This window comes from Psammomys obesus, unplaced genomic scaffold, assembly GCF_907164565.1.
Source record: "Psammomys obesus unplaced genomic scaffold, mPsaObe1.curated_primary_1811, whole genome shotgun sequence".
NCBI lineage: Eukaryota > Metazoa > Chordata > Mammalia > Rodentia > Muridae > Psammomys > Psammomys obesus.
This window is the reverse complement of record NW_026594091.1, coordinates 759,484-785,002: the sequence shown is the minus strand read 5'-3', so window position 1 is coordinate 785,002 and position 25,519 is coordinate 759,484. Positions and strand designations below refer to the sequence as shown.

Sequence of the window (25,519 nt, the reverse complement as noted above, 5' to 3'; positions counted from 1 at the left end):
ATCCTCTGATTTCCATATGCATGCTATGGAACATACATGCTCACATACATAAACATACATAAATGAAACAAACATAATTTAAAAAGAGAAAAAAAAGATCCCTCAAAGGCACAACCACATTCCAACCTAGTTTAGACAATTTCTCATTGAGAGCCCCTTCCCGGGTGATTGTCGATTGTGTCAGTTTGACAAGTAAATATCAGTCACAGTCCCTGAAAAGACAGGACTCAAGAACGAGGCATGCTCTATAAATCTAGCATTCAGAAGGCTTAGGTCTTAAGTTCCAGGCTAGCCTGCACTACAGAGTGAGATCAAAAGAGGGACTCCAGCTGGGGAGACCATTCTGCAGATAACTGCTGTCTGCACAGATGTGAGGGCCTTAGTTTATGTTCCCAGAACCATGTAAATTCAGGCACAGTAAGCCTATGTATGCTCTCAGCCCTCACACTGTGAAACAGTGGCGACAGGGCAATCTCTGTAATCTGGGGGTCAGCTAGTCCGGTGCACACAGCAGAAAACAAGAGATGCTGTCTCAAACAAAGTGGAAGACAAGAGAATTCTTGGATCTCTGACCTCTGCTCATGTCTGTGGCACATGTTCGCTTGTACTCACGCACGTATTTTTGCAATCACATGTACAAATACACATACACACCTAGAAAAAATGGGGGAGAGACCCAATTGCTTCTGTGACTCACTAATTTTGCTTTTGATTTCTCTGCTGGCCTCCCCCACCAGGTTCCTGGGACCATGGGCCTCAGGTCCTGAAGACACGAGGCTCCCTGTGGCCATGACGACAGGTGACTGCTGCCACCTCCCCGGCTCCCTGTGTGACTGTTCTGGCAGCCCTGCCTTCTCCAAGGTTGTGGAAGCCACAGGGCTGGGGCCGCCCCAGTATGTAGCACAGGTGACTTCAAGGGATGGCCGGCTGCTCTCAACTGTCATCCGAGCTTTGGATACACCAAGGTGAGTAGTGGCTGTTAGTGTCCTGGTTTTTGTCCCCATTTCTTTCTGGGTTGAGTGATTTTCTACTAGTCTGGGGTCAGAGTTCAGTTACTGAGAAAGGCAAAGGGGTGAACATGGCAGAGGAAAAAAAAACCAAACAAACAAAACCCTAATACTAAGGTTGGCGAAATGGCTCAGTGATGAAGAGCGCATGCTGCTCTTGCAGAGGACTGGAGTTCAGTTCCCAGTACAAACAATGGACAGTTAGAAACTGTCTGGATCTCCACCTCCAGGGGAGTCAACACCCTCTTCTGGACTTCTTGGGTACTTCCTCTTTACAGAGACAAATAAATATTGTGTGTGTGTGTGTGTGTGTGTGTGTGTATGTATGTGTGTGTATACCACATAGTTGGGTGTGCTAGAACATGTCTATCAGTGAGGATAGGGAGATGACCCAGTTGATAATGTACTTGCTTTGCAAGCTTGAAGACCTGAGGTCCATCCCTGGGATCTGTGTAAACAGCCTGGCATGGTGGCCGGTGTTTGTAATCTCAGCACTGAGGAGACAGAGACAAGCAGATCTCTGGAGTTCTCTGGCCAGCCAGCCTACCTTAATTGGAATGCTAGGCTAATTAGAGATCTTTCCTTAAAAAAGCAGGTGGACATCCCCTGAGGAACAGCACCTGATGTTGGCTTTTGGTCTTCATACACATATACACACATTCACACAGACAGGAACACATGCACACACATGTACACACAAAACTGAGTGTGGTGGCATAGATTTATAATCCCCAAATTGAAGAGGCAGAGACAGGTGGGTCCCTGGGATTTGTTGGCCATCTAGCCTAGCCAGTGAGAGACCTTGGCTCAATAAACAAGATGGCACCTAGTGCAATGCCTCAGTGGGTAAAAGCCTGCTGACCTGCATTAGATGCCTGGGCTCTACATGATGAAAACAGAGAATTAACTTCTGAAAGTTATCCTTTGACCTCAGTATGTGTGCATGGCACATACATACCTACCTGTTCACTCACACAAAATAAATTAATAAAATGTAATAAAAAAAAAAACAAGGTAGGCATTCCCAAGCCCAGGAGAGACCCTGTTTAATAAAGCAGGTGACTGGATGCCGAGGAATGACACCTGACTGAGGCTGCCATGTGAGTGTGTGTACACATGGATGCTCACCAGCACCCATCTGTACACTGTACACTAACACACACCAAAGAACGTACCATAAACTTTAGTACTTGTATGCTGAGGCAAGAGGATTAAAGTTCAAGGCAAGCCTGGGCTACAGATGGTTTGAGACCATCTCAGTCTACATAGCAAGAGCTTTTCTCAAAATTCCTAATAAATGAATAATTTGGGACTGGGGATGTGGCTCACTGATAGAGTGCTTGCTTATATGGGCAAAACCATGGATTCTCCATTCAGCACTCAAATTTTAGGTGATTATGAGAAATCTGAAGATCAAGTGTTGACAATTATTTCATGGACTTTTTCCTGAGGAGATATAAACAAAAGTTTGTTTCTTCCCTCGATAGCCCTGCTGTCTTACTTCGGGTTTCTATTGCTGTGAAGAGACACCATGACCATGGCAACTCTTATTTAATTTTTATTTTATGTGCACTGGTGCTTTTGTCTGCATTCATATCTGTGCGAGGGTGTCAGATCCCAGACAGTTGTGGACTGCCATGTGGGTGCTGGGTACTGAACCTCAGTCCTCGGGAAGAGCAGCCAGTGCTCTTAACCACTGAGCCATCTCTAGCCCCCATGGCAACTCTTATAAAAGAAAACATTTATTTGAGGTTGGCTTACGGTGTCAGAAGTTTAGTTTATTATCATCATGGAAGAAAGTGTGGCAGCATACAGGCACACATGGTGCTGGAGAAGGAGCTGAGAGTTCTGTATTCGAATTGGCAGGCAGTAGGAACTGAACTGAGACATACTTCTTCCAACAAGGCTACATCTACTCCGACAAGGCCGTATCTCCTAATAGTGTCACTCCATATGAGCCTATGAGGACCATTTTCTTTCAAACCAACACAGGCACCAATGACAGACTAAAGTACAGTTCCACCAAAATCGAATTGTGGGGACCAATGAATTTACTGGGCTTACTTACAGAGCAAGGGCAAGTGGTTACCTCCAGGAGCATGAGTAACCCAGAATAGTTGCATCACCAGAAGATCTCACCAGCATTAATGATGACTTCCCTATAGCACCATAGGTGGAGTCCCCTTTCATGAACTTCCCATGTACTGTATAGCTTAACACCTCCTAGATCACAGAAAAGATCATGTGTGACTGAGAAGCAATGGAATAGAGTTATCAGGAGTGGTGCAGGAGTTAGTGTCTAGGATCTCAGGTAGTTCCAGTGACCTTCCTTCCTCTGGACATGAAAGCTTTCATCATCTTCATCAGAGTAGCTGGAACTATTTGCAAGCAACCTTCAAGACCCACTTAGTCAACAGGACTTTCTGGCATCTGTAAAGTGGAAGTGAGCCCTTTTCTCCAAGGTTCATTGTGAGAATGAGATAAATGAAGCCCAGTATTACACCTATACAGCCTATAGCCACAGTTCTGGAGCCAGGGGGAGCTAGGGGGAGGACATCAGTTTAAGATTGGCTTTTGCAGCGCAGTGAACCCAAGCCAGCCTGGGTTATGCCGTGAGTTCCTGTGAGACCGCATTTCAAAAAGCAAAACAAATGAGCATGGTGGTACCCATACTCAGAACGGTAGAGATAGGTGGATTTTTGTGAGTTCAAGGCTAGCTTGGTCTATATGACAAGTTCCAGGCCAGTCAGGGCTACATAATGAGACTCTGTCTCTAAATAAATAAAAAATAAAGAAATAAATATAAAAACAAAGTTAGGCAGGGTGACATGTGCCTGGCTTCCCAGGACTAGAGAGGTAGACATAGGAGGGCCAGGAATTCAAGATTGTCCTCAGCTGTAGTGGCAAGTTAGAAGCTAACCTGGGCTATATGAGACTCTGTCTAAAAAACAAACAAGCAAAAAACCAGTTGAAGTTGGGTGTGGTGGCATGTGTCTTTAATACTAGCACTTGAGAGTCAGAGGCATGCAGATCTTTATGAGTTTGGTGCTGGCCTGGTCTACATAGTGAGTTCCAGGTCAGTCAGAGCTACGTAATGAAACCAGTCTGTCTGTCTTTCTTTCTTTTATTTTTTATTTTATTATTTTATTACTTTTTAAGACAGCGTTTCTCTGGAAACCTGTGTAGCCCTGGAAACCATGTCTTAAAATAAATAAAAGCAGGATGGAAAGATGGTTCAATTGGTAAAAGGCTTGCTATACAAGTATAAGGACCTGAGTTCAAATCCCCAGAATCCATGTAGAAACCCAGATTCATTATTCCAGCCTGCAAACCTCCTACAGAGAGGTAGGAATGGAGACAGGTGAAGCTTCAGAAGTTCAGGAGAGCAAGCCTGGTACATACAGCACCGATCACTGACCATGCCTCAAACAAGGTAGGAGGTTGTCTTCTGTCTGACCTCTACCCATGTGTCATGACACACACACACTCATACATATATGCACACACTAACATAAGAGAAAAATAAATTAAGTAAAACAACAAAACAAAATATCCCAGAAGTGCCTCATACAATGGGAGTGCTCAGTAAACTATAGTTCTCTGCCTTTGTTGGAAGTGTTGTTCGGAAAGGGGAGTTCTTTCCTGTGAACTGTGTGTGTGCGTGTGTCTATGTGTATACATACCTGTAAGTGTGTGTGAGAGTTTGCCTATGTGTGGGTACACACATGTGCAGTTGTGTGTACATGTGTGTTTGTGAAGAGCAGAGGCTGATATCAGGTGTCTTGACCTCTTTTCAACACAGGTCCACACACGTGCGTGATGAGGCTGGGTCTCTGACTTAAACCCAGAAATTGATGACTTTGCTACTCTAAATACTAAGTTTGTTATGGGGAAACCAGCTCTATTTCCTAGGTGCTAGGGAATACCCAAGGACCACCACACCCAGCTGGTATTTCTGTGGACATTGAGGATACAAACTCTAGTTCTTAGGCTTGCATGGCCAGCTCTTTACTACCTGAGTATCTGTTCTATCTCCTTAGTGGCCCTTTGGTACTGCATGGTAGCACATGCCTTTAATCCCAGCATTCAGGAAGGTAGAGGCAGGCAGAGCGCTGTGAGTTTGAGGCTAGCCTGGTCTATAAAGTAAATCCAGGACAGCCAGGACTGTTACACAGAAAAACCCTGTTCTTCCACCCCACTCCACCACCCCCACCCAAAAAAAAAGAGAAAGTGAGAAAGAAAACAGCATCTTAGAGACTGAGCTGAAAGGAAAGATTTTGAGCCTTGTCTTTTGAGATCTGGTCTGTAGGCATTTTTGTTTGTTTTGAGACAGGGTCCCATGTAGCCCAGGCTGAGCTTCAGCCTTGAACTCCTAATTCTCCTATCTCTACCTCCAAAGGGCTGGGTTCACAATGCCTGTTTTATGTGGTTCTGGTGGTGGAGATGGAACCCAGGCTTTGAATACTATGCTGGTACTCTGCCAACTAAGCTGCAGCTCCAGCCCTCTGTTGTACTCTTTTTTTTTTTTTTTTTTAAGATTTTATTTATTACTTATACAACATTCTGTCTGCACACCAGCTCTTACTATACATGGTTATGAGCCACTATGTGGGTTGCTGGGAATTGAACTCAAAACCTTTGGAAGAACAGCGAGCATTCTTAACCTCTGAGCCTTCTCTCCAGCCCACTGTTGCACTCTTAGAATAGCTAGGCTTCCACCACACAATAGGAAACCTGGAGAAAAGGGTTGGGGAGTGGGAAACACCCTTATCTAGAAAAGAGAGCTAGCTCTCTTCCTCCCTCCTTCCCCCACACTGTGTGGGGAAGCATGCACGTGCATGTGTGTGTGTGTTCCTGACAACTATGCTCTCTGGGCAGAAACATTTAGAAAACAATGACTCATGTACTGGGTAGCCCCACCTCCTGCCTTCCTGAGCTGACCCAGGAAGAACCCAACATCCCCAGAGACTGGGCTGTGTGTGGATGGTTTCTGTGCCTGTTCACCCATCCCACCCTTTGTCTTCCTTGGTCGTACACAGAAAAACAGATGAGTGATTTCCTCACATGCACAGGTTTCTCAGACAGTGTGACCTTTAGGTGCAGATAGAGCCAGGAGTTTTTGATGTCTTTTTAAAAAATCTTGTGGGTGTAACATGTATTAGTATATGCATGTGTGGTGATCATGTGTGTGTGGGATGTGTGTGTCATCATTTGTATTGCTGTATATGTGTGTAAATGTGTGATATGTTAGCGTATATATTGTAATCCTCTGTGTGATGTATATTACCGTGTGTGTGTTTGTGATCATGTCTGTTGTACTTCTTGAGGACTGCATTAGTTACTTGTCTTGTTGCTTTGACAAAATACCTGACAAAAGCAACTAAGAAGGAAAGGCTTATTTTGAGTCACAGTTCCAAGCTACTGTCCATCATGGCTGGGAAGCCACAGTGGCAGGAGCATCTGAGATGGTTGGTCACATTGCAGTCATAGTTAGGAAGCTTAGGAATCAGAGAGATGAATGCTTGTGTTCAGTTTTCTTTTTCCTTAAAAAAATTATTAGTGTATATGCGTGGGTGTGTGCGCACTCCTGTATACATGCCATGGCATGTGTGTGGAGGTCAGGAGACTCTTGCACCATGTGGGCTCCAGAGATTGAACTCTGGTCATCAGACCTTTCAGCAAGCACCTTCATCCACTGAGCCATCTTGTGTCCCCACTTCCTCCTTTTTAGTCAGTCCAGGATCCTAGCACATAGAATGATATAATTCATGTTTGGGGTGGGTTTCCCCACTTCTGTTAACCCAGTTTAGAAAGTCTCTCACAGATATGCCCAGAGATTTATATTTACTTCCAAGGTGATTTTACATCCTGTCAAGCTGACAGTATAAACCATGAGAAGGACCAAGAATGAACCGTAGAGAGACCACCAACAATGGATGGTTACTTAGGAATATCATGCTATTATTTCATTAAAAGAAGAGACATTAGGCAGGCAGGTGGACAGGATTCTCCCCCAGGCTACAAAGAGCCCACAGTAGCTCTGTAGAAGGAGCACATGTGCCTATCACATGGGAGTTTGAAAAAGTTATGTGAAGAAGAGGATATCTGAAGCTGGGCCATTGAAGAATGAGCAGGAATTTACCAAACAGCAACCTGGGAGTGACAGAGAACTTGTAACCTAGCAAGCACTGCTGCCAGTGTAAGCAAGAAGCCCTACTATCCATCATTCACAAGTTTTATTTCTGTATCCCTCCAGTGACTGTCCCTTCTGCCGAATCTGCCATGAGGGAGCGAATGGGGAAAACTTGCTGTCCCCATGTGGCTGTACCGGCACACTGGGAGCTGTGCACAAGAGCTGTCTGGAGAAATGGCTGTCTTCCTCCAACACAAGCTACTGTGAGCTATGTCATACTGAGTTTGCAGTGGAAAAGCAGCCCCGACCTCTCACAGAGGTATATAGCTTTGGGGAAGACTGGACAACCAGAAGGAGGAAGGGCAATTCGGGGACAGAGGTAGTAGCTGCCCAGGTCAGCTGCGAAAGCTGATCATGTCCCTGCCAATGCTGGGAGGGATCTGCTGATGTGTGGGAACCCAAGTGACCAGAGGCTGCAGGTCTGCTAGCCTCTGCCAGCTATCCCATTCTTTGTCCTCTCAGATTGTTCTTTTGCTTTATTTCTGAAGCAGAGACTCAGGTGTTCTAGGCTGTCTTCAAGGCAGTTTTTAGCTGACGACCTGAAGATGACTTTCCAACTCCTGATCATCCAGCCTTTACTTTTCAAGTGCTGGGATTACAGACATGCAGTATCACCTTTGGTTTATACAGTGCTAGCAATGGAACCCAGGGCTTCATGCATACTAGGCTAGCCCTCTATCAACTAAGCCACAACACCAGCCCCAGCCAGCTCCCAACTTTTAATATTAGCATTGAATTTGCTACTGTCCTCCTATCTCTGGTTCTTGAGTATCATGATTACAAGCATGCACCACCGTACTGGGCTGGGTTTTAATTTTTTTGAAATAGGTTGTCATTTTAGCTCAGGGAGGCCTGGAACTCAGGGAGAGCCTCTTGCTTCAGACTTTTGACTGTCACAATCATAAGGCATAAACCCTAGGGCTACCTTTGTTAGTTCTTTTTTATTTTTTTGAGACATGCTCTCAAGCTGGCCTACAGCTTGCTATTAACAGTCTGGCCTTAAACTCCTGATTCTTTTGCCTCTACCTCCCACATACTGGGATTAACAGTACACCACCACACCATGGCTTTTATTTGTTTGCTATTTATTTATTTAAAGACAAAGTTGTATTATGTAGCCCTGGCTAGCCTGGAACTTGCTATGCAGACTTGCTGTGTGCTGGCTTTGAAGAATCTGTGATCCTCTTGCTTCTGCCACTACCCAGTTGTTGGGGCCAGTTTTTGAGGCAGGGTCTCTCTAAGTAGCCCTAGAACTGGCTTAGAACTCCCTATGAAAAACCAGGCTGGTCTCACAGAGATCTGTGTGCCTTTGCTTCCTGAGGTCTGGAATTAAAGCTGCGTACTACCATGCCATGCTGCTGTTTCTTCCTAAAATATTTTTAAAATATTAAGTAGTTACATGTGCATGTGGCACACATGTGCCATGGCACATGACTGTTGGTCAGAGGATAACAAGCAGAAGTTCTGTTATCTTGCTGGGCATGGTGATGCACTAGGGAGGTGTAGGCAGGCGGATCTCTTCGAGTTCAAGGCCAGGCTAACAGGCTGTTCCGCAAAGTGAGTCCAGCATAGCCAAGGCTAATTTATAAACACACAAACAAACAAATAAATAAAGTTATCTTGTTTCCTTATATAGGATTTGGGATAGAACTAAATTTGTCAGGTTTGTCAAATGCCTTTACCTGATGAGCCATCTTACTAACCTTCTATCTATCTGTCTGTCTATCTCTCTCTACCCACTTATCTCTCTACTTACCTATCTTTCTACCTACCTACCTACCAACCTTCTTACCTACCTATCTATCTGTTATAGCCCCAATTGGCCTGAAGCTTGGAATCCTTCTGTCTCAGAGTTATGGCATGTGCCACCAAGCTCAGATCACCAAGTCATTCAGTCAGTCGGTCTGTTTGTCTTTCTTAAGATTTATTTATTACATATACAGTGTTCTGCCTGCGTGTATACCTGCATGCCAGAAGAGGGCACCAGATCTCGTTATAGATGGTTATTGAACTCAGGACTTCTGGAAGAGCAGCTAATAGAAGCACTCTTAACCTCTGAGCCATCTTTCCAGCCCCACCAAGTATTTCTTTGAGCACCTCTGGAGTGCCCAGTGTTTTGTCAAGTGCTGGGCCTTAGTTAATAATGTCCACATGATCTCCCAACAGGCTAGTTGGTAGTTAGGAACAATTATGAGGGTGTTTTAGTTCCTGTCCTGTTTGCTGTGCTAAAACATCCTGGCAAAAGCAACTTAAACAGGAAAGGCTTTGTTATGTTCCAGGTCACATTCCATCACTTCAGGAAGGTCTTGGTGGTTCTAACTCTCTCAAACATGATAGTTGGCAACGTTGTATCATTGTATTGTAGTCTAGAAGTGGAAAGCAAGCAACACCACTGCTCACAGCTCTCCTTTCACTGTTCAGGCCAGCCTATAAGATAGTGCCACCCAGGCTGGAGACATGGCTCAGGAGTTAGGAGCACTGGCCGCTCTTCCAGAGGACCCAGGTTCAATTCCCAGCATCCACATGGCAGCTCACAACTTTCTGTCACTCCAGTTTCAGGAGATCTGACACCCTCACACAGACATACAGGCAAAACACCAGTGGACATAAAGTAGAGAAATTAATTTTTAAAAAACCTATTAAACATCACAGGAAATGTTGCAGGAGTGGGATGTGTGCAAGGCAACACTTGGGGTCAAGAGCTGTCTTAGGAGCTGGGAGATAGCTCAGTGGATAAAGTGCTTGCCATAGAAGTGCAAGGGCCTGAATTCAAATCCCCAGAATCCACATGAAGCCAGGTGTAGTAGCTCATTTCTGTAATCCCAGTGTTCCTAAGGCAAGATAGGAGGTGGATAAAGCCAGGCTTACACAAGAGGAAAAACATCAGGTAGACCCTGTGTCAGAATGGAAGGTGAGGACTGACATCTGAGTTTGCCATTGACATCCACTTGTATGCTGTGGCACATGCTTTTCCGTACTCATACACCAACACACAAACACACATAAGGATTTCGATTGTGTAGGTGAGGAAAAGGCTTTGGTTTGGGGTAAATCCCCAAGTTGAGACCTAAGGGATTAAGAACAGGAATTTAGCCTAGGGAGAAGACAGTCCTGGCAGAGAGCACAGCAAGTGCAAAGGCACCGAGGCCACAAGGAGCTTGAACAGTTAGGTAGGTCAGTCTAAGAAAAGGGCTGGGAGTGGTGGAATGCTTACATAGCATACATGAAGCCCTGAGCTTAGTCTGCAGAGTCAAGCAAGAATCCCAGCTCTTGAGAGTTTGAGGCAAGGGGATTAGAAGTTGAAGGTCAGCCAGGTGTGGTGGTACATGAATCCCAGCACTCTGGGAGGTAAACACAGGCAGATCTCTGTGAGTTCAAGGCCAGCCTGGTCTACAAAGTGAGTCCAAGACAGCCTAGACTACCAGAGAAATCCTGTCTTGAAACTCCCCTCCCCCTGGAAAAAAAAAAAAGTTGAAAGTTATCCTTGGTTACATTTTAAGGGAGTTTTAAGCCAATCTGGGCTACATTACACCTGTTGTGTAATACTATTCTTGGGGATATGCGAACAAACATCTGAGGTGGCTTTGCGGTTAAAGTGTTTGCAGTGTAAGCATGAAAATCACTGGGCTAAAGTGTGAGGAGCAATGTCAAGTCCTGAGACCAGGAAGTACTGCCCAGATTAGTCAAGGCCACTGTGGGTCACTTAGGAGACCAAAGTAAAGCCTCTAGCCCACCTGGGAGCTGGGCTCCAAGGAGACAATGAGAAGGACTAGTCTCTGCACACACCATCTCCTCATTGTGCCACTTTAAGAGGCCCTACCATAGGGCCTTTGTGTATGATGCACCTGCAGTCTGCAGTGCTATCCCCCTTCCCACCCCTTTTGGTTTTCTCAAGGCCTTTAGCTCCCTTGCCATCTTCCCCATTTTAAAAATCTGTGTGTGTGCATGTGTGTGTTTATGCTCAGATGTATGGCAGAGCACAGACGTGGAGGTTGGAGGATGACGTACAGGGAGTTTCTTTGTGTTGTGTTCTGGGAATTGAACTCAGGTGATCAACCTTGTGTGGCAAGTGCTTTGCCCACTCTTGTCTTGCTGGCTCCAACTTTCTCTGCTTCTTTTTTTTCTTTTTGGTTTTTTTCTGAGACAGGGTTTCTCTCTGTGTAGCCCTGGGCTGTCTTGGAGCTCAATTTGTAGACTAGGCTAGCCTTGAATTCACAGGGATCAGAGATTGCCCCTGCCTCCCAAGTGTTGGGATTCAAGGCATGCCCTACCATACCCAGCAGATAGATTTCTCTCTCTCTTTTTTCCCTGTTTCATATCTTTCTTACTAGCACATGAGAACAGGGAGCCTTTCTGCTACCTTCCTTGGATTCTTCTATGAGCCATGCTTATTTCTCTTGGTCCATCATCTTGGGAGTCTGTCTGATAATAGTGACAAAAGGTGCTATAACCCTTATCCAAAACACTTGGGCTGGTTGTGGTGGTATACATAGGTAGTTTGCTAAAGAGTCAGAAGGATCACAGAGTCAAGGCCAGACTAGGCTACACCTTGGGCCTAGGGTCTGTGATTATCTGGTCTATGGTTCATCATTCATGAAGTCCTGGATCTGATCCTCAACACTTCATAAAACCCTGTGTAGTGCCACACGCCTATAGTCCCAGCACTGAGGAGGTAATGGCATGGGGATCAGAAGCTCAAAGCCAGCCTTGTCATATTTTGTTGAGTTCATGTTCAGCCTAGGCTATGTGAGACTCTGTCTTTGGGAAATAAATGATTGGGACTGGAATGGTTTTGGTTTTGAGTGTTTGGGATTTTGGAATGTTTTTATGGGTAATAAGGGGTACTTTGGGATCCAAGTTGAAAGGAAATCCATTCGCATTTCATATATACTCTCATCCTGAGGTAAGTTTATAACAATATTTTACTTTAATTAATTATTTTTGTATTGCTGGAGTTGGAACCCAGGGCCTTGCTCTCACTAGGCAAGTTCTCCTCTACTTAGTCAACATATATGGTGTCAGTTCTTTCTTTTTCTCTCTCCCCCATCTCTCTGGAGAGAGATGGTTCAGCATTAAAATCACTTATTGTTCTTTTGGAGGACTAAAGTTCAGTTTCTAGCACTCACATCAGGCTACTCAGAACCGCTTTAACTCTAGCTTCTGAAGGGCTCTGACTCCCTTATATGGCTTTCATAGCCACCCACAGACATGCACACATATACATATATACATGTGTGCACACATGTAAAAAATCTATTCTCTCCTATTGCTGTGATAAGACACTGTGACCAAGGCAACTTAGAAGGAAGAGTTTATTGGGGGCTTGCAGTCTCAGAGGGTGAGCGCATGACCATCTTGCCAGGGAGCATGGCAGCAGGCAGGCAGGCAAGGTTCAGTATCTGAGAGTTTGTATTTTTACCTGCAAGCCTTAACACCTGCCCTCAAAGTTCTACCAAATGGGGACTAAGTATTTGTGAGCATAAATGGGTCATTTCTATTCAAACCACCATTCAGTCAAAGAGGGATCTCATGTATTCTAGGAGAACCTCATACTTGCAGAGGCTGACCTTAAACTCATGATCCTTCTTCCTATATTTCTCAGGTATTAGAATTACAGGTGTGTGTCACCACATCTCCACCCTTCTCTGTTTCTTTCTTTTCTAGGATGGTATTAGTAATTGAACCTAGAGCCTTGCCTTACTCATGCCAGGCAAGAGCTGTCCCATTAAATTATATCCCCAAATAAAATATTTTAAATAATTTTGGTTGGGCATTGTACCATCTTTTCAGCACCTGGAAGCATGAGGGTCAGAAGTTCAAGGCCCACTTGGGTTGCATGAGACCCTGTCTCAGAAAACAATAACAACCCTCCACAGTGGTGGTGATGATGATGATGTAGACATAAAATATAGTTTCATGGTGTGGAATTTTCTACTTGTACTACAATGGCATTTAAGGATTTGTTTTTAAGCTGAGCACACTGATGCACACCTTTAACCCTAGCACTACGGAGGCAGAGGCAGGAGTATCTTTGAGTTCAAGGCCAGCCTGGTTTATATAGGGAGCTCTAGGATAGTCATGACTACAAAGAGAGACTCTGTTTCAAAAAACAACAAACAAACAAAAAAGGATTTATTTTTACTTTTTATTTAAGAAGTATATGTATGTTCACTTGTGTGCAAGTGCTGAAAGGACAATAGAAGACATGGGATCCCCTGGAGCTGGAGTTACAGGTGGTTGGTTGTGAGCCCTTGGTATGGATGATGGGAACTGAACTTTGGTCCTTTGGAAGAGTAGCAAGTGCTTTTAACTTCTGCCCCAGCTCTCCATTATGTTGGTATTTTAGTTTCAGATTGTAGAACATTGGATTACAGAGTTTTAGAATAGGAATAGTCAATCTGCTCTATCTATGTGAATTTGCATGAATGAGTTAACTCCTCTGTTGCCTCCATTTGCCCATCAGTAAAATGGGGCAAGCACTTAGCGGAACAGTGTTATTTTTTTTTAAAGTGGAGATTCAGGCCTTTAGCCTCCCAGCTCCATCCCTTCTTCAGCACCCCTCCAAATAACCTTCTCCCTCATCTGCTCCTCTGCAGTGGCTGAAGGACCCAGGGCCCCGCACGGAGAAGCGGACACTGTGTTGTGATATGGTGTGCTTCGTGTTCATCACACCGCTGGCCGCCATCTCAGGCTGGCTGTGCCTGCGAGGGGCCCAGGACCACCTCCGTCTGCACAGCCGGCTGGAGGCCGTGGGGCTCATTGCCCTCACCATTGCCCTCTTCACCATCTATGTGCTCTGGACACTGGTGAGTGGGTGCAGCCCAGGTGGCTGGGCTCAGCTGGGATCCCCAAGCTGTGTGTGAATAGTCCCCTTAGCTCAGCCTTCCTGTTGTTGCAGGGTGGCAGTGTAACACAGATCCAGGGATGCCCCTAGCCAGCACTGAGCCATTTGTTCCAAGGGCACCAAGGCCTGTAATCACTATGGGTCAGGGGGAAGAAGTGTGGCAGATCATTAAAAGGCCTTTTGAAAGAGGTTGTGAGAGAGTGAGTTAGAACAGATATTAAGAAACTGAGGGTGGGTGAGACATCTCAGCAGTAAAGTAGCTGGACCTGTGTGGTGGAAGGTGGAAGCTGACTCCAGGTTGCTGTCCGTCCTAACATAAGGATGCTGTGGCATACACTGCCCTGGAAATATCTAAAAAATGTAACAAGCATATAGATTAAAAACCTTCCAAAAAATTATGAGCCCCACTGCTCCCTGCTGAATTGTTGGCTACTAATAGACTCTGGAAAAGGGGGAGACATTGTCTTCAGTTGTGTACCCACAGCTGAGCCCACTAGCTTCTGGTATATACTGGAACCCATGACCATCCAGATGGCTCTGCTTTAACTCTGTGTCACAAAGCAAAACAGAAAGACATGAATGTGAGGAAAGGCTTTGTAGGGAGGAAAGGCTTAAGGTGGTGGATAGGTGTTGAGAGAGAGTGAGGGTAAGAGTGATCAGAGTAATCAGAATGTGTTATATACATATATGAAGTTGTGAAATAAATTAAATTAATAAAAAAGTTAAGAAACAAAGCCAGGATATAGCTCAGTATGTGGACTACTTCTCAGTTTTTATTTCCAGTGCCATTTTCTCTGGTTTCCAACATTGGGAAGATCAAGACAGGAGGATTAAATGCTCAAGGTTATCCTCTGCTACATAATGAGATCATGGCTAGCCTGGGCTAAATAAGAGTCAATCTCAAAAAGAAAAGAAAGGAGTGAGCGAAGAGAAGGAAGAAGGAAAGGATTGAGTGAGGGAGGAAGAAAGAACAGGGAGAGGGAGAGAAGAGGAAGGAAGGAGGGAGGAGAGAAGAAAGGGATGGATGGAAGGAGAGAAGTTAAGGATGTAGGAGATGGTTCAGGAGATAGACACTTTCTGCTAAGCCTGATGACCTGAATTTGATAGAGCATACCTGTAATCTCAGCTATTTGGAACGCACAGGCAGGAACATTGAATGAGCCCTCCTAGAGTTCAGGAACAGTCTGGGCAACACTATGATAGTCCTATCTAAAGAAACTGAGTAGAGAATGAAGAAGTGTAGCCACAATACAGGGCCGAGGAGTAGCTTGGTTGGTACACTGCTTGCCTAGCATGCCATAAGCTCTGGGTTCTATTACCTAACACTACATAGACCAGGTGTGGTTACAAGCACCTTAGGTGGGGGCAGGAGAATCAGAGTCAGATGGAGGCCAACCTGGATTGCATCTCAAAAAACAAAATGGGGCTGGCACAATGGCTCAGCAGGTAAAGGTACTTCCTGGGTAAACCTGGCAACCTTAGTTTGGTCCCTGGAACCCACATAAAGGTAGAAGGAGAAAACTGACTCCACAAAGTTGTCCTCTGGCTTTCACATGAGGACCACCCCCCAATAAGAATAATAAATAATATTTTAAATTTTAAAACAAAATAAGCCAGGAGAGATTGTATGAGGTGTATTGATTGGTTAGGGGTGTAGCTCCATGGTAGAGCACTTTCCTGGCATGTATAAAACTCTAGGTTTCATCCTTGGCACAGCAAATACACAGAAAATGACTCTGTAAGGGGTACCCTATAAGATGTATTTGTTTCTATGTGTCAGTGAAAACATTAACTTAAACTAAAAATTAGTTGTGAGTCAAGTGAGTTGGTGGGTGAAGGCAATTGCCTTTAAGGCTGACATGCTGAGTTTAGCTTTCAGCACCCACATGGTGGAGCAGGAGAGCTAATTCCTACTGGTTATCCTCTGATCTCCACATATGTGGATGCATGCATGCATCACACACACACACACACACACACACACACACACACACACACACACAAATACATACACATATACACACATGCACATTCTATAAAATGTAATAGGAATACTGTAATAAGAATACAATTAAAAAGTAGTTAAAAGGAAGAATCAAAGAGAAAGGAAAAGGGGAAGAGTGAGAGAGGTGGCAAAGAGATCCTGAGACTGTTACTAAAACAGAAAGTGATAAGATAAAGTAGGGTGTCACTAAAGCAAGCAGTGGTATCTTTGATTAGAGAAAGTCCTTGCATTCTCCTGTTGTCCAGCTATGGGGCCATTCCTCATATCAAGAAGTCATTTTCAGGCATAGACATGTAGAGATCATATTTAGCATGGGAGAGACCCTTGCTTTCAACCTAGCAACACACACACAAGTTTTGGTTTTTTTTTTTGTTTGTTTGTTTTGAGCTGGTCTCAAGTACTTCAGACTCATTACATAGTTGATAATGGCTTTGAACTTTTTGATCTTCCTGATTTTCTCCTCCCAAGTGCATGGGTAACAGGAATGGCCACCACACACTAAAGCAAACACTGTTGCAACTGAGCCTTACCCCAATCCCTGTTAGGTGTTTTTGCTCCGGCCAGCGGAGCTAAGGTTATTCGCGGGGTAAAAGAGAATCCAAACCTGTGAAAGATGGGCGAGAAAGAGAAACCAGTCCAAGCAAACAGGTGCTTGTCAAGGACTGACTTTACTGAGCAGAATCAGCTTTTATAAAGGGTTTAGGATAAGGAAGTAGGGTGGGTGAAAAATTACAGATTCTTCTCGGCCAGGGGCCTGAAACATCTTGTGATAAGCCATGGTTCTGTGAGCACATCTCTGCTGTTGCCAAGCAGTATGTTTACCGCGTAAGGGAATGGGCAAGTTGAGGCAGGTTGATGAGTTTCTACAGGTGGTCTCTGACATCTCCAAGCAGTATGTTTACTGCAGGTAAGGGAACAGGCAAATTGAGGCAAGTTGGTAAGCTTCCACAGGTGGTCTCTGAAGTTGGCGAGTTCCCTCAGGTGGTCCCTGACATGTTTTTATGAGAGGATCTCAACCTAGGCTATTCTTGAACTCATTGTAATAGTCTTGCTCAGCTTCCCGATTGGTGAAAATTACAAGCGAGAGCTACCATGCTCACATTGTTTAGTGGTGTCTTAAATATTGCCAATGTTTGCATAGCAAGGATGTGATGCAATTCTCAGGATACACTCCTTCCATGAAGGAGCGCATATTATAAAGTATATAAATTGCATGAAAACATATGTACTGCTTTACACCTGCTTGTTTTATTTTTTGTTAATATTGTTTCAAAAGAAAAGGGGGCAGCTATCCAGAACACCCATTCATTGTGTGGGTGTACCATATTTATTTAAATAATTCCTTTTGACTCACTCTGGAACTTTTGGCAATGTGTAGGATATTTTCAACCCCTGTTACAAATAGTATTTTGGATCACTACCAAGGAAGTTCTTTCTCCCTTCTTTCTTCTCTTTTCCCTCCTCTCCCTTTCTTCTTTCTCTTTTCATTCTGTGGCACTGGGGATCAAACCCAGAGACTTGAGCATTCTAAGAAAGTGCTTTACTATGGAGTTAGTTCCTAGCACATAGAGAGTACTTTATGTGTTTTTAAGTATATGGGTGCAGTTATACACAAATGCACATATATGTGGAGGGCAAAGAGAGGCCAGTATTGGGTGACCTACTCAATCACTGCCCATCTTAGTTGTATATTTTATTCTTACATTTATTATGTGTGGTGTGTGTGTGTGTGAGCATGTGAGCCATGGCATGTATGTGGAGGTTAGAGAACAGCTTGAAGGAGTCTGTTCTTTCCTTTTACCATAAGGGTGCTGGGGATTAAGCTTGGATCAGCAAGTGGGTCAAATACCCTTATCCTCTGAGCCATTTTTTCCAGCACATCCACCTTTTCAAAAAATTTTCTTTTACATATTTTTGAGATACAGCCCTGGCAGGCCTGGAATTTGATACATAGATCAGCATGGCCTGCAACTCACAGACATCTGAATGTGTCTGTTTCTCGAGTTCTGGGACTAAGGGCATTTACCATGATACCCATCTTTTAAAAATAATTTGAAAATTACATTTATTTATTGTCTCTGTGTATGTACTGGTTAGATGACAACTTATAGAAACTGGTGCTCCCCTTCCATACCATGTAGGTCCCGGTTGTCCAGCTGAGGTTGTCAGGCTTGGGTGGTCTTTACCTACTAAACCATTTGGCCAACACTCTACCTTTTATTTGAGACAGGTGCTCTCACTGTACCTGGAGCTCATTGGTTTGGCTAGAATGGCTGGCCAGGGATCTGTAAATTCCACAATGCCCAGCTTTCGTGCAGCTGATGGGGCTTGGGTGGGAGGGGGTTGAAATCAGGTACTCACACCTTATCAACTGAGCCATTTCCCTAGTCCCCTTGTTAATCCCTCTTTTTTGGGACAGGGTCTCACATAGCCCCTCAAACTTGCTTCTATGTGGCCTAGATGACCTTGAATTCCTGATCCTCATATCTCTACTTCCTAACTGCTGAGATGTCCTCATGTGCCAGGACATCAGTTTATGTGGTGCTAGGATGGAACTAGGGGTTTATGAGAAAAGCAAGTGTGTTACTATAAGCATGTGGGTGCGGATGTGCACATATGCACATATAAGTGGAGGCCAATATTGGGTGTAACTAATATAGGGACTAACTCCAAAGTAAAGTACTTTTCCAACTATGCCATAGCTCCAAATAGTATACATTTTAAAAAATTGCTCCTTTGTTCTCCACCTGTTTGTCCCTTTCTCCTCCAATACCCGTGGTAAGCACCCATCTTTTACTGTCTCCACAGTTTTTCCTCTTCTGGAATGTCATGTACTTGGGAGTCAAATAGTACAATAGCATGTAGCCTCTTCAAATTGGCCTCTTTTGCTTGGTTGTTTGAATTTGTTATCTCTATGCCCTTATCGTGGCTTTTTATTGTTGTTGTCCTTTTTCCATATTGAGTATTGAACCCACAGCTCTCTTGTACTAAGCAAGCATGCCACTGCTACATTCCCAGCCCTGTTTTTTTATGTTGTCATTTTGAGACAGTCTCACTAAGTTGCTCAGATAGGCCTGAACTCACTTTGTGGTCCTGGCACACCTTAGATTATGATTGTCTTGTCTTAGTCTTGTGAGTAAATGGGTTTACTCAGTTACTTAGGTTATATTCCTGCACTACCAGTAGGACTTTTTTCTTTTTTTTTTAAGATTTATTTATTATGTATACATTGTTCTGCTTGCATGTACACCTTTATGCCACAAGAGGGCACAAGATCTCATTATAGATGGTTGTGAGCCACCATGGTTGCTGGGAATTGAACTCAGGACCTTTGGAAGAACAGTCGGTGCTCTTAACCCCTGAGCTATTTCTCCAGGACCCCAGCTGGGCTCTTTTGTTGTCATAAACAATGATGAAAATCCCAACCATTCTATTTTACCGATGAGGACTCAGGAACCAGATGCTGGGGTAAAAACTTGCTAGCTCAGAGAGGCAGAGAAAGCACTCAGCTGACCTTCTTTCTCAGCTCAGGTCTGGATGGAAAAAACCTGGCAGGCTCAACAGTACAACTGACAGCCCAGGAGGAAAAGGCCAAAAAACTCAAGGCCAAAGGCTTGCTAGTTCAAAGCCCAAAAGCCAGGGAGCTGAGGAGCTGAAGCCTAAGCTACAGCCAGAGCTTGAGCCCTTTCTTCTTCTCCATGCTTCTTAAATACCCCTCACCTCAAAGTCCCTCCTATTCTTTAATCAGTTGTTTTCTTGATCTGCCTCTTGACCTAGGGTTAATTTTATTAGATCCCATATACAGGGAGCTCTTGGATTAAAGGCGTATGCTAGGGCTGGGTGAACTACACCATAATCACCTACTTACAATAAACAAAGTTCTTGGATTAAAGGTGAGTATTAGCTCTCAACCAAACCAAACAATAAACATGGGTTTACAATTTTGGGGTTCACAGTGGAATCAAATATCTTGCAACACTCTCTTTTTTTTTTTTTCCAATTTATTTTATTTCATGTGCATTGGAGTGAGGGTGTCCTATCCCCTAGAACTGGAGTTTCAGACAGTTGTGAGTTCTCTTGTGGATACTGGGGATTGAACCCCCGTCCTCTGGAAGAGCAGCCAGTGCTCTTAACCACTGAGCCTTTTCTCTAGCCCTACAGCTGGATTCTTTTTTATAGTGCTGGGACTGGAATCCAGGGCTGGACAAGCACTTTACCACTGAGTTGCAGCTCCAGCTCTCACTTCTATTAGTGTATGTGTGTGTGTGTTTGTCTCTGTGTGTGGACACACACCATCAAACGAGTCCTAGTCTCTAACTCCTGTCCCTCCCCAGTTTTGAGGTTAAAGGTATAGCACAGAGGTTTGCTCAGCTTTTTACATGAATGCTGGGGATTTTAACTCAGGTCTTCAAGCTTGCACAGCAAGTGTTCTTGTCCACCAGTCCCATAAATGCACCACCATTTTTATCCTCTTACCTATGAAGGGACACCTTGGTTGCTTCCAGGTTGGGCATTTGTGTGACTGCTTGGGGTTAAATAATCCCAAGAGGCTGGGAGGACTCCATTCTAATCAACTGTTAGAAGGAGAGCCTTGCTCCCTGCTGGGGTCAAGGTGGTGGATCCCCCCACTTTTACAGGACTCAAAGCTTATCAGAGCATCTCCAAAGGACCAAATGGGTGAGTGTCTGTACAGTCTTCAAGAAATGCCCAGAGGTGGCACTGCTTCTAGGTTTGGCCTTTGGCAAATGCCAGAGCCCCTTTCCTCCCCAGGGTAGAGGCCTGTCTCTACCTTCCCACCCACTGCAGGCCTGCCTCTGCAGGTCTCTTTCCGATACCATTGCCAGCTGTACTCAGAATGGAGGAAGACCAATCAGAAAGTCCGCCTGAAGATTCGGGAAGCAGATGGCCCAGAGGACCCTCACCATTCCTTTCTGGCTGCTGGACTCTTAAAAAAGGTGGCAGAGGAAACTCCTGTGTGAAGGCCTGGATGGCTGGGCCCTGAGGTAGTGGAGAGACCAGAGTCAGATGGCAATGCCCTGGCATTTGGAAGGGTGGAAGCTGCCTGACTTTTCATGCACAGCCACGATACTTCTCTGGTCAAGAGCCACAACAAGCAGAGCCTGCTCTGTGACCTCTGTGAACACACTTTCAAGGGTTCTGTTTTGCACATTGTTTTCTTTGACAAGAAAAAATGGACAGACTGGAGCTTTGGATGGAGCAGGCACCCCTATTTCATCCTGAGATCTGTTTGACTCCTCTTGGCCAGCAGCTTTGGCTGCTTGTGTCAAGGGTACCCGTTGGACTAGAAGGTTCCAGCAAGCTTCTTGTGTTACTCTGCACCTAGCCAGCTTGCTTTACTGGCACTCTTGACATTATAAAGTTGCACTGCATTTCAAAAACCCACCCCTGGATGAATAAAAGGAGCCTTTGCTGGCTAACATGGACTTGTCAGTTACATTTCTAAACTGCTGCAAGGGAGTGATTCTATGGGGGCAAAAAGTATAAAATGCTTGGTTTTGAGCGATCTGTTTGAAGCTTAGTTTCTTTTCTCCTGTGATACTTAGAAAAAAGCAACTTAAGTAGCAGTGAAGAGATGGCTCAGTGGTTAAGAACACTGGCCACTCTTGAAAAGGACTGGGGTTTTGATTCCCAGTACTCATATTGCAGCTAATGACTGTACCTAACTCCAGTTCCAGGGGATCCAGTGCCTTCTTTTGGCTCCCGTGGACACTGCTCACATGTGGTGCAATATATACCTACATACAGGCAAAATGCCCATTACACATAAAATAATTTTTTAAAAAGGTAACGTAAAGGAGAAAGCTTTTTTTAGCTTACAGCTCCAGGCACAGTCCGTCATGGTGGGGAAATCAAGGCACAATTGAGATGAGTATTTCTACATCAATCAGTGCAATCAAGGTGATCTCCCACAGCCACACCCAGAGAGACTTATCTCTTGGAGGACCCTAGATTGTGTCAAGTTGACAGTTAAAGCTAATCTTAATGGAAGCCTAAGGAAGAAGGAAAGTCAGAGTGCTGAATAAAGAACAGGATGCAGTGCCTTTGGAGTTGTCTCTGTGGTTAACATGCTCTCTGTAATCTGTGTGGATTTGGTGTGTGTGTGTGTCCATCCCAGTGATGCTCCCACTCAGGAGAACCTGGAAGCAAGCTTGCTAGCTAAACTAACCATATGTGCAAAGCTCTGTATTCAACTGATGGACCTTGCCTCAGTGTATAAGGTGGAGAAGATGAGTGAAGACACCAACATTAACCTCTGGCCTTTGCATGTACATGCACAGGTGCAAACATGCATGCACATACACATTCGTGAGGGAAAAAACAAAAGAACAGGAAATGGAGTTAGTTTATGTTTATTATTATTATCTTTAATTATTAGTATTGCTGGGAGAGGTCAGAAGAAACTTCGTTAGGAGAGCAGGGTCTCTTCTTCCCCCTTTATATGGGCTCCAAGGATCAAACTCAGGTTTTCAGATTTGCACACGTGCTCTTACCCATTGAGCCATCTCATTGGCCTGGGCAAGGTTTGTGATGAATGATCTTTAAAAATATTATTTTAAAGAGTGTATGAGTGTTTTGTTTTCCCTGCATATATGTGAGTGTACCATGTGCATGCAGTGCTCAAGGAAGCCAGAAGAGGGCTTGTAACTTGATGGAGTTACAGATGGCTGTGAACTGTCATGTGGGTGCTAGAAACAAAACTTCTATAAGAGCAATAAGTGCTCTTAACCACTGAGCCATCTCTCTGGCCGCAATAAATGATTTTTTTTAAAGTTTTTTTAAGCTGATGACATAGTTCAGTGATTGAGGACTTGAATAACAAGTACTGTATTTGATTCCTAGGATCATTAAATAAAGTTTTTTTGTGTGTGTGTGGTTGTTGTTTTTAAGACAGGGTTTCTCTGTGTAGCCTTGGCTATTCTGGACTTGCTTTGTAGACCAGGCTGGCCTTGAACTCACAGCGATCTGCCTGCCTCTGCCTACCAGGGTGCTGGGATTACAGGCATGCACCACCACGCCCAGCATAAATAAAGTTTTTAATATAATTTTAGTATACCCACACACAGATTTTAAGATAGGGTCTCCGTAGCTCTGATGGGCCTGGAGCTAAAAGATCTCTTGCTTCTACCTTCTGAGTACTGGAATTACTAAAGGCATGCAACAGCATTTCTGGAAATATAGAAATATATATACTATGTATACATGTGTATACATACATATATATACATGTGTATACATACATATATATATATATATATACATATATATATAAATGCTACTGGGAATTGAATTTGAGCTTCATATATTCTAGGCCCATGATCTACCATGGGGTGATATACTCAGCCACAAGTGACCGTAAGAGTAAACCAAGTGGTAAGGAGTGTGTGCTGGAGAAATGGCTCTGGTTAAGAGCACTGGATGCCCTTCTCAACCATCCATATCTCCAGTTTCAGGGGATTCAACATGCTGTCCTGGCCTCTACTGACACCAAGTATCCACATGGTGCGCAGACACACAGGCAAAACACCCATACACATAAAATAAATCACAAAGGGCCTTTTGTGGGGTACACATGTCTAACAAGGGCAGCCTGAAATACATAGTGAGTTCCAGACTACCCAGGGCTGCATAATGAGCCATGTATCAAAGAAAATAAAATAAGCCAGGTGGGGTGGCAGATGCCTTTAGTCCGAGCACTCAGGAGGCAGAAGCAGTAGGATCTCTTTGCGTTCAAGGCTAGCTTGATTTACATGGGGAGTTCCAGAACAGCCTAAATGGAGGTTCTATCTCAAACAATGACGATGAAGATAAAGGCAACAGCAACAACAGAACAAAACAAAAAACCTCCTCAAACCACAAAACAAAACAAAAAATTAAAACAAAACTTGAGAGTATACAAGTATGTAGCTCAATGGTATAAAACATGCTTAACATGTAGGAGATGCTGGTTCCATACCAAAAGGAAAAAGGTAAGAACAATTTTCACTTATTTTGTATTTCCAGTGGTCCAGAGCCCATATATTGATGCTCTTTGTACTTACTAATAACATTCTTATCTGGATCACCATGAATGAGCCCCCCATTCTGAGCCTGTTTCATACCTCCCTTCTTCTCTGGGGAAGGAACAGTTATTGCCTCAATTTTTAAAGGTGGGAAGAGAAAGACCCAGTATGTGAATACCTTTATTTGAAGTTCTACAGCTATAGGAGCTGAAGATGCCCAGTTAAGCTTTGTGCCCTACCGGCTGGCAGAGTCAGGAAAGATGCAGAATGTGGCTGCGGCAGTAACAGCTTCTGTTGCTCCTTATCCTCTGTTCTTGGTTTAGTTGGCCCTGAAATAGTGTCAATAGGCTGGGGTGAGGGTATGACAAAACATAAAAACAGTATCTTGCTGCTGTGACTGGCAGTGCAAGGGGAAGCCAGTTTTGCAGAAGGCAAAGACTTTGGCCTGTAGGAACAGCAGGCTGGGAGGCTTCATGGCTGGAACAGTATGATTGAGGAGAAGGGCTGAAATGATCAGCATTAGGTGACAGGTAAACTGATATCCATAGGAACAAATAATTATACACAAACACCTTTGCTCTCCTGGCCTACCTAGCTTGGGATATAGGGCTGCTGGAGATGGTGTAATGGTATCCCAGGAGGTGCCATCAAGGAGAGAGAGAGAAGGGAGGGAGGGAAGGAGGGAAAGAGGATGAGGAAAAGGGTGGGAAGGGGATTTCTGTTGTACAGCTCTTCTAATGCAAATGCTTTGAATTGCGTGGAGAATTTTAGTTTGATGTTAGGCTGTCAAGAATTCTGCACACAGGGCTGGCTCTGGTTCAGTGGGTAAAGGTGCTTGCTGCCAAGCTTAAGAAATAACTTAAATTTGATTTCTGGAATCTACCTGGTGGAAAGAGAAAATTAACTTCCACACACAGGCCATGGCGTGCTCAAAGCCTGTATTCGATCACACACATACCGTGCCAGAAGAATTTTCTTCTTTCTGCTTAGGTCCATTTAAAGAAAACTGGTGTCTCTTTGACATGACATGGCCATTGTCATAGCAGGTGTGGTTATTGCCCAAGATAGAACCCTTCCTTTAGCATTCAGTCTTGTTTGGAGGGACTTGGGAGGCTGAGGACCTGTTGGCAGTAGTTGCTGGAGGAAAGAAATATCATTTTCTTCAGTGGGGTTGTCACCATTTTAGTTACCCATGCTGCGGTTAATAAACCTCTTATCAATGCTCTTGTAAGAGAACCCCACACAGTAGGTAGAAAAACAATGACATGAAAGATAAATGGGGTGCTGAAGGGATGGCTCAGAGGTTAAGAGCACTGGCTGCTCTTCCAGAGGCCCTGAGTTCAATTCCCAACAACCACATGGTGGCTCACAACCCTCTATAATGAGGCAGAGCACTGTATACATAATAATAATAATAATAATAATAATAATAATAATAATAATAATAAT

At 44.2% G+C, this 25,519-nt stretch overlaps 1 protein-coding gene across 2 annotated transcripts in view; it reads left to right on the top strand.

Annotated features, from left to right (window-relative positions):
- The window catches only part of Marchf2 (membrane associated ring-CH-type finger 2), a 28,833-nt gene extending 7,340 nt beyond the window's left edge, over positions 1-21,493 (top strand). For both annotated transcript variants that reach the window (XM_055617878.1, XM_055617879.1), the window contains 4 exons: positions 738-965; positions 7,264-7,459; positions 13,797-14,006; positions 20,870-21,493. In XM_055617878.1, coding sequence (XP_055473853.1) covers positions 790-965; positions 7,264-7,459; positions 13,797-14,006; positions 20,870-21,028 — 741 coding nt within the window. In that variant the 5' untranslated portion in view covers positions 738-789 and the 3' untranslated portion in view covers positions 21,029-21,493. The remainder of the gene's footprint in view (positions 1-737; positions 966-7,263; positions 7,460-13,796; positions 14,007-20,869) is intronic.
- The last annotated feature ends 4,026 nt before the right edge of the window (positions 21,494-25,519 follow it).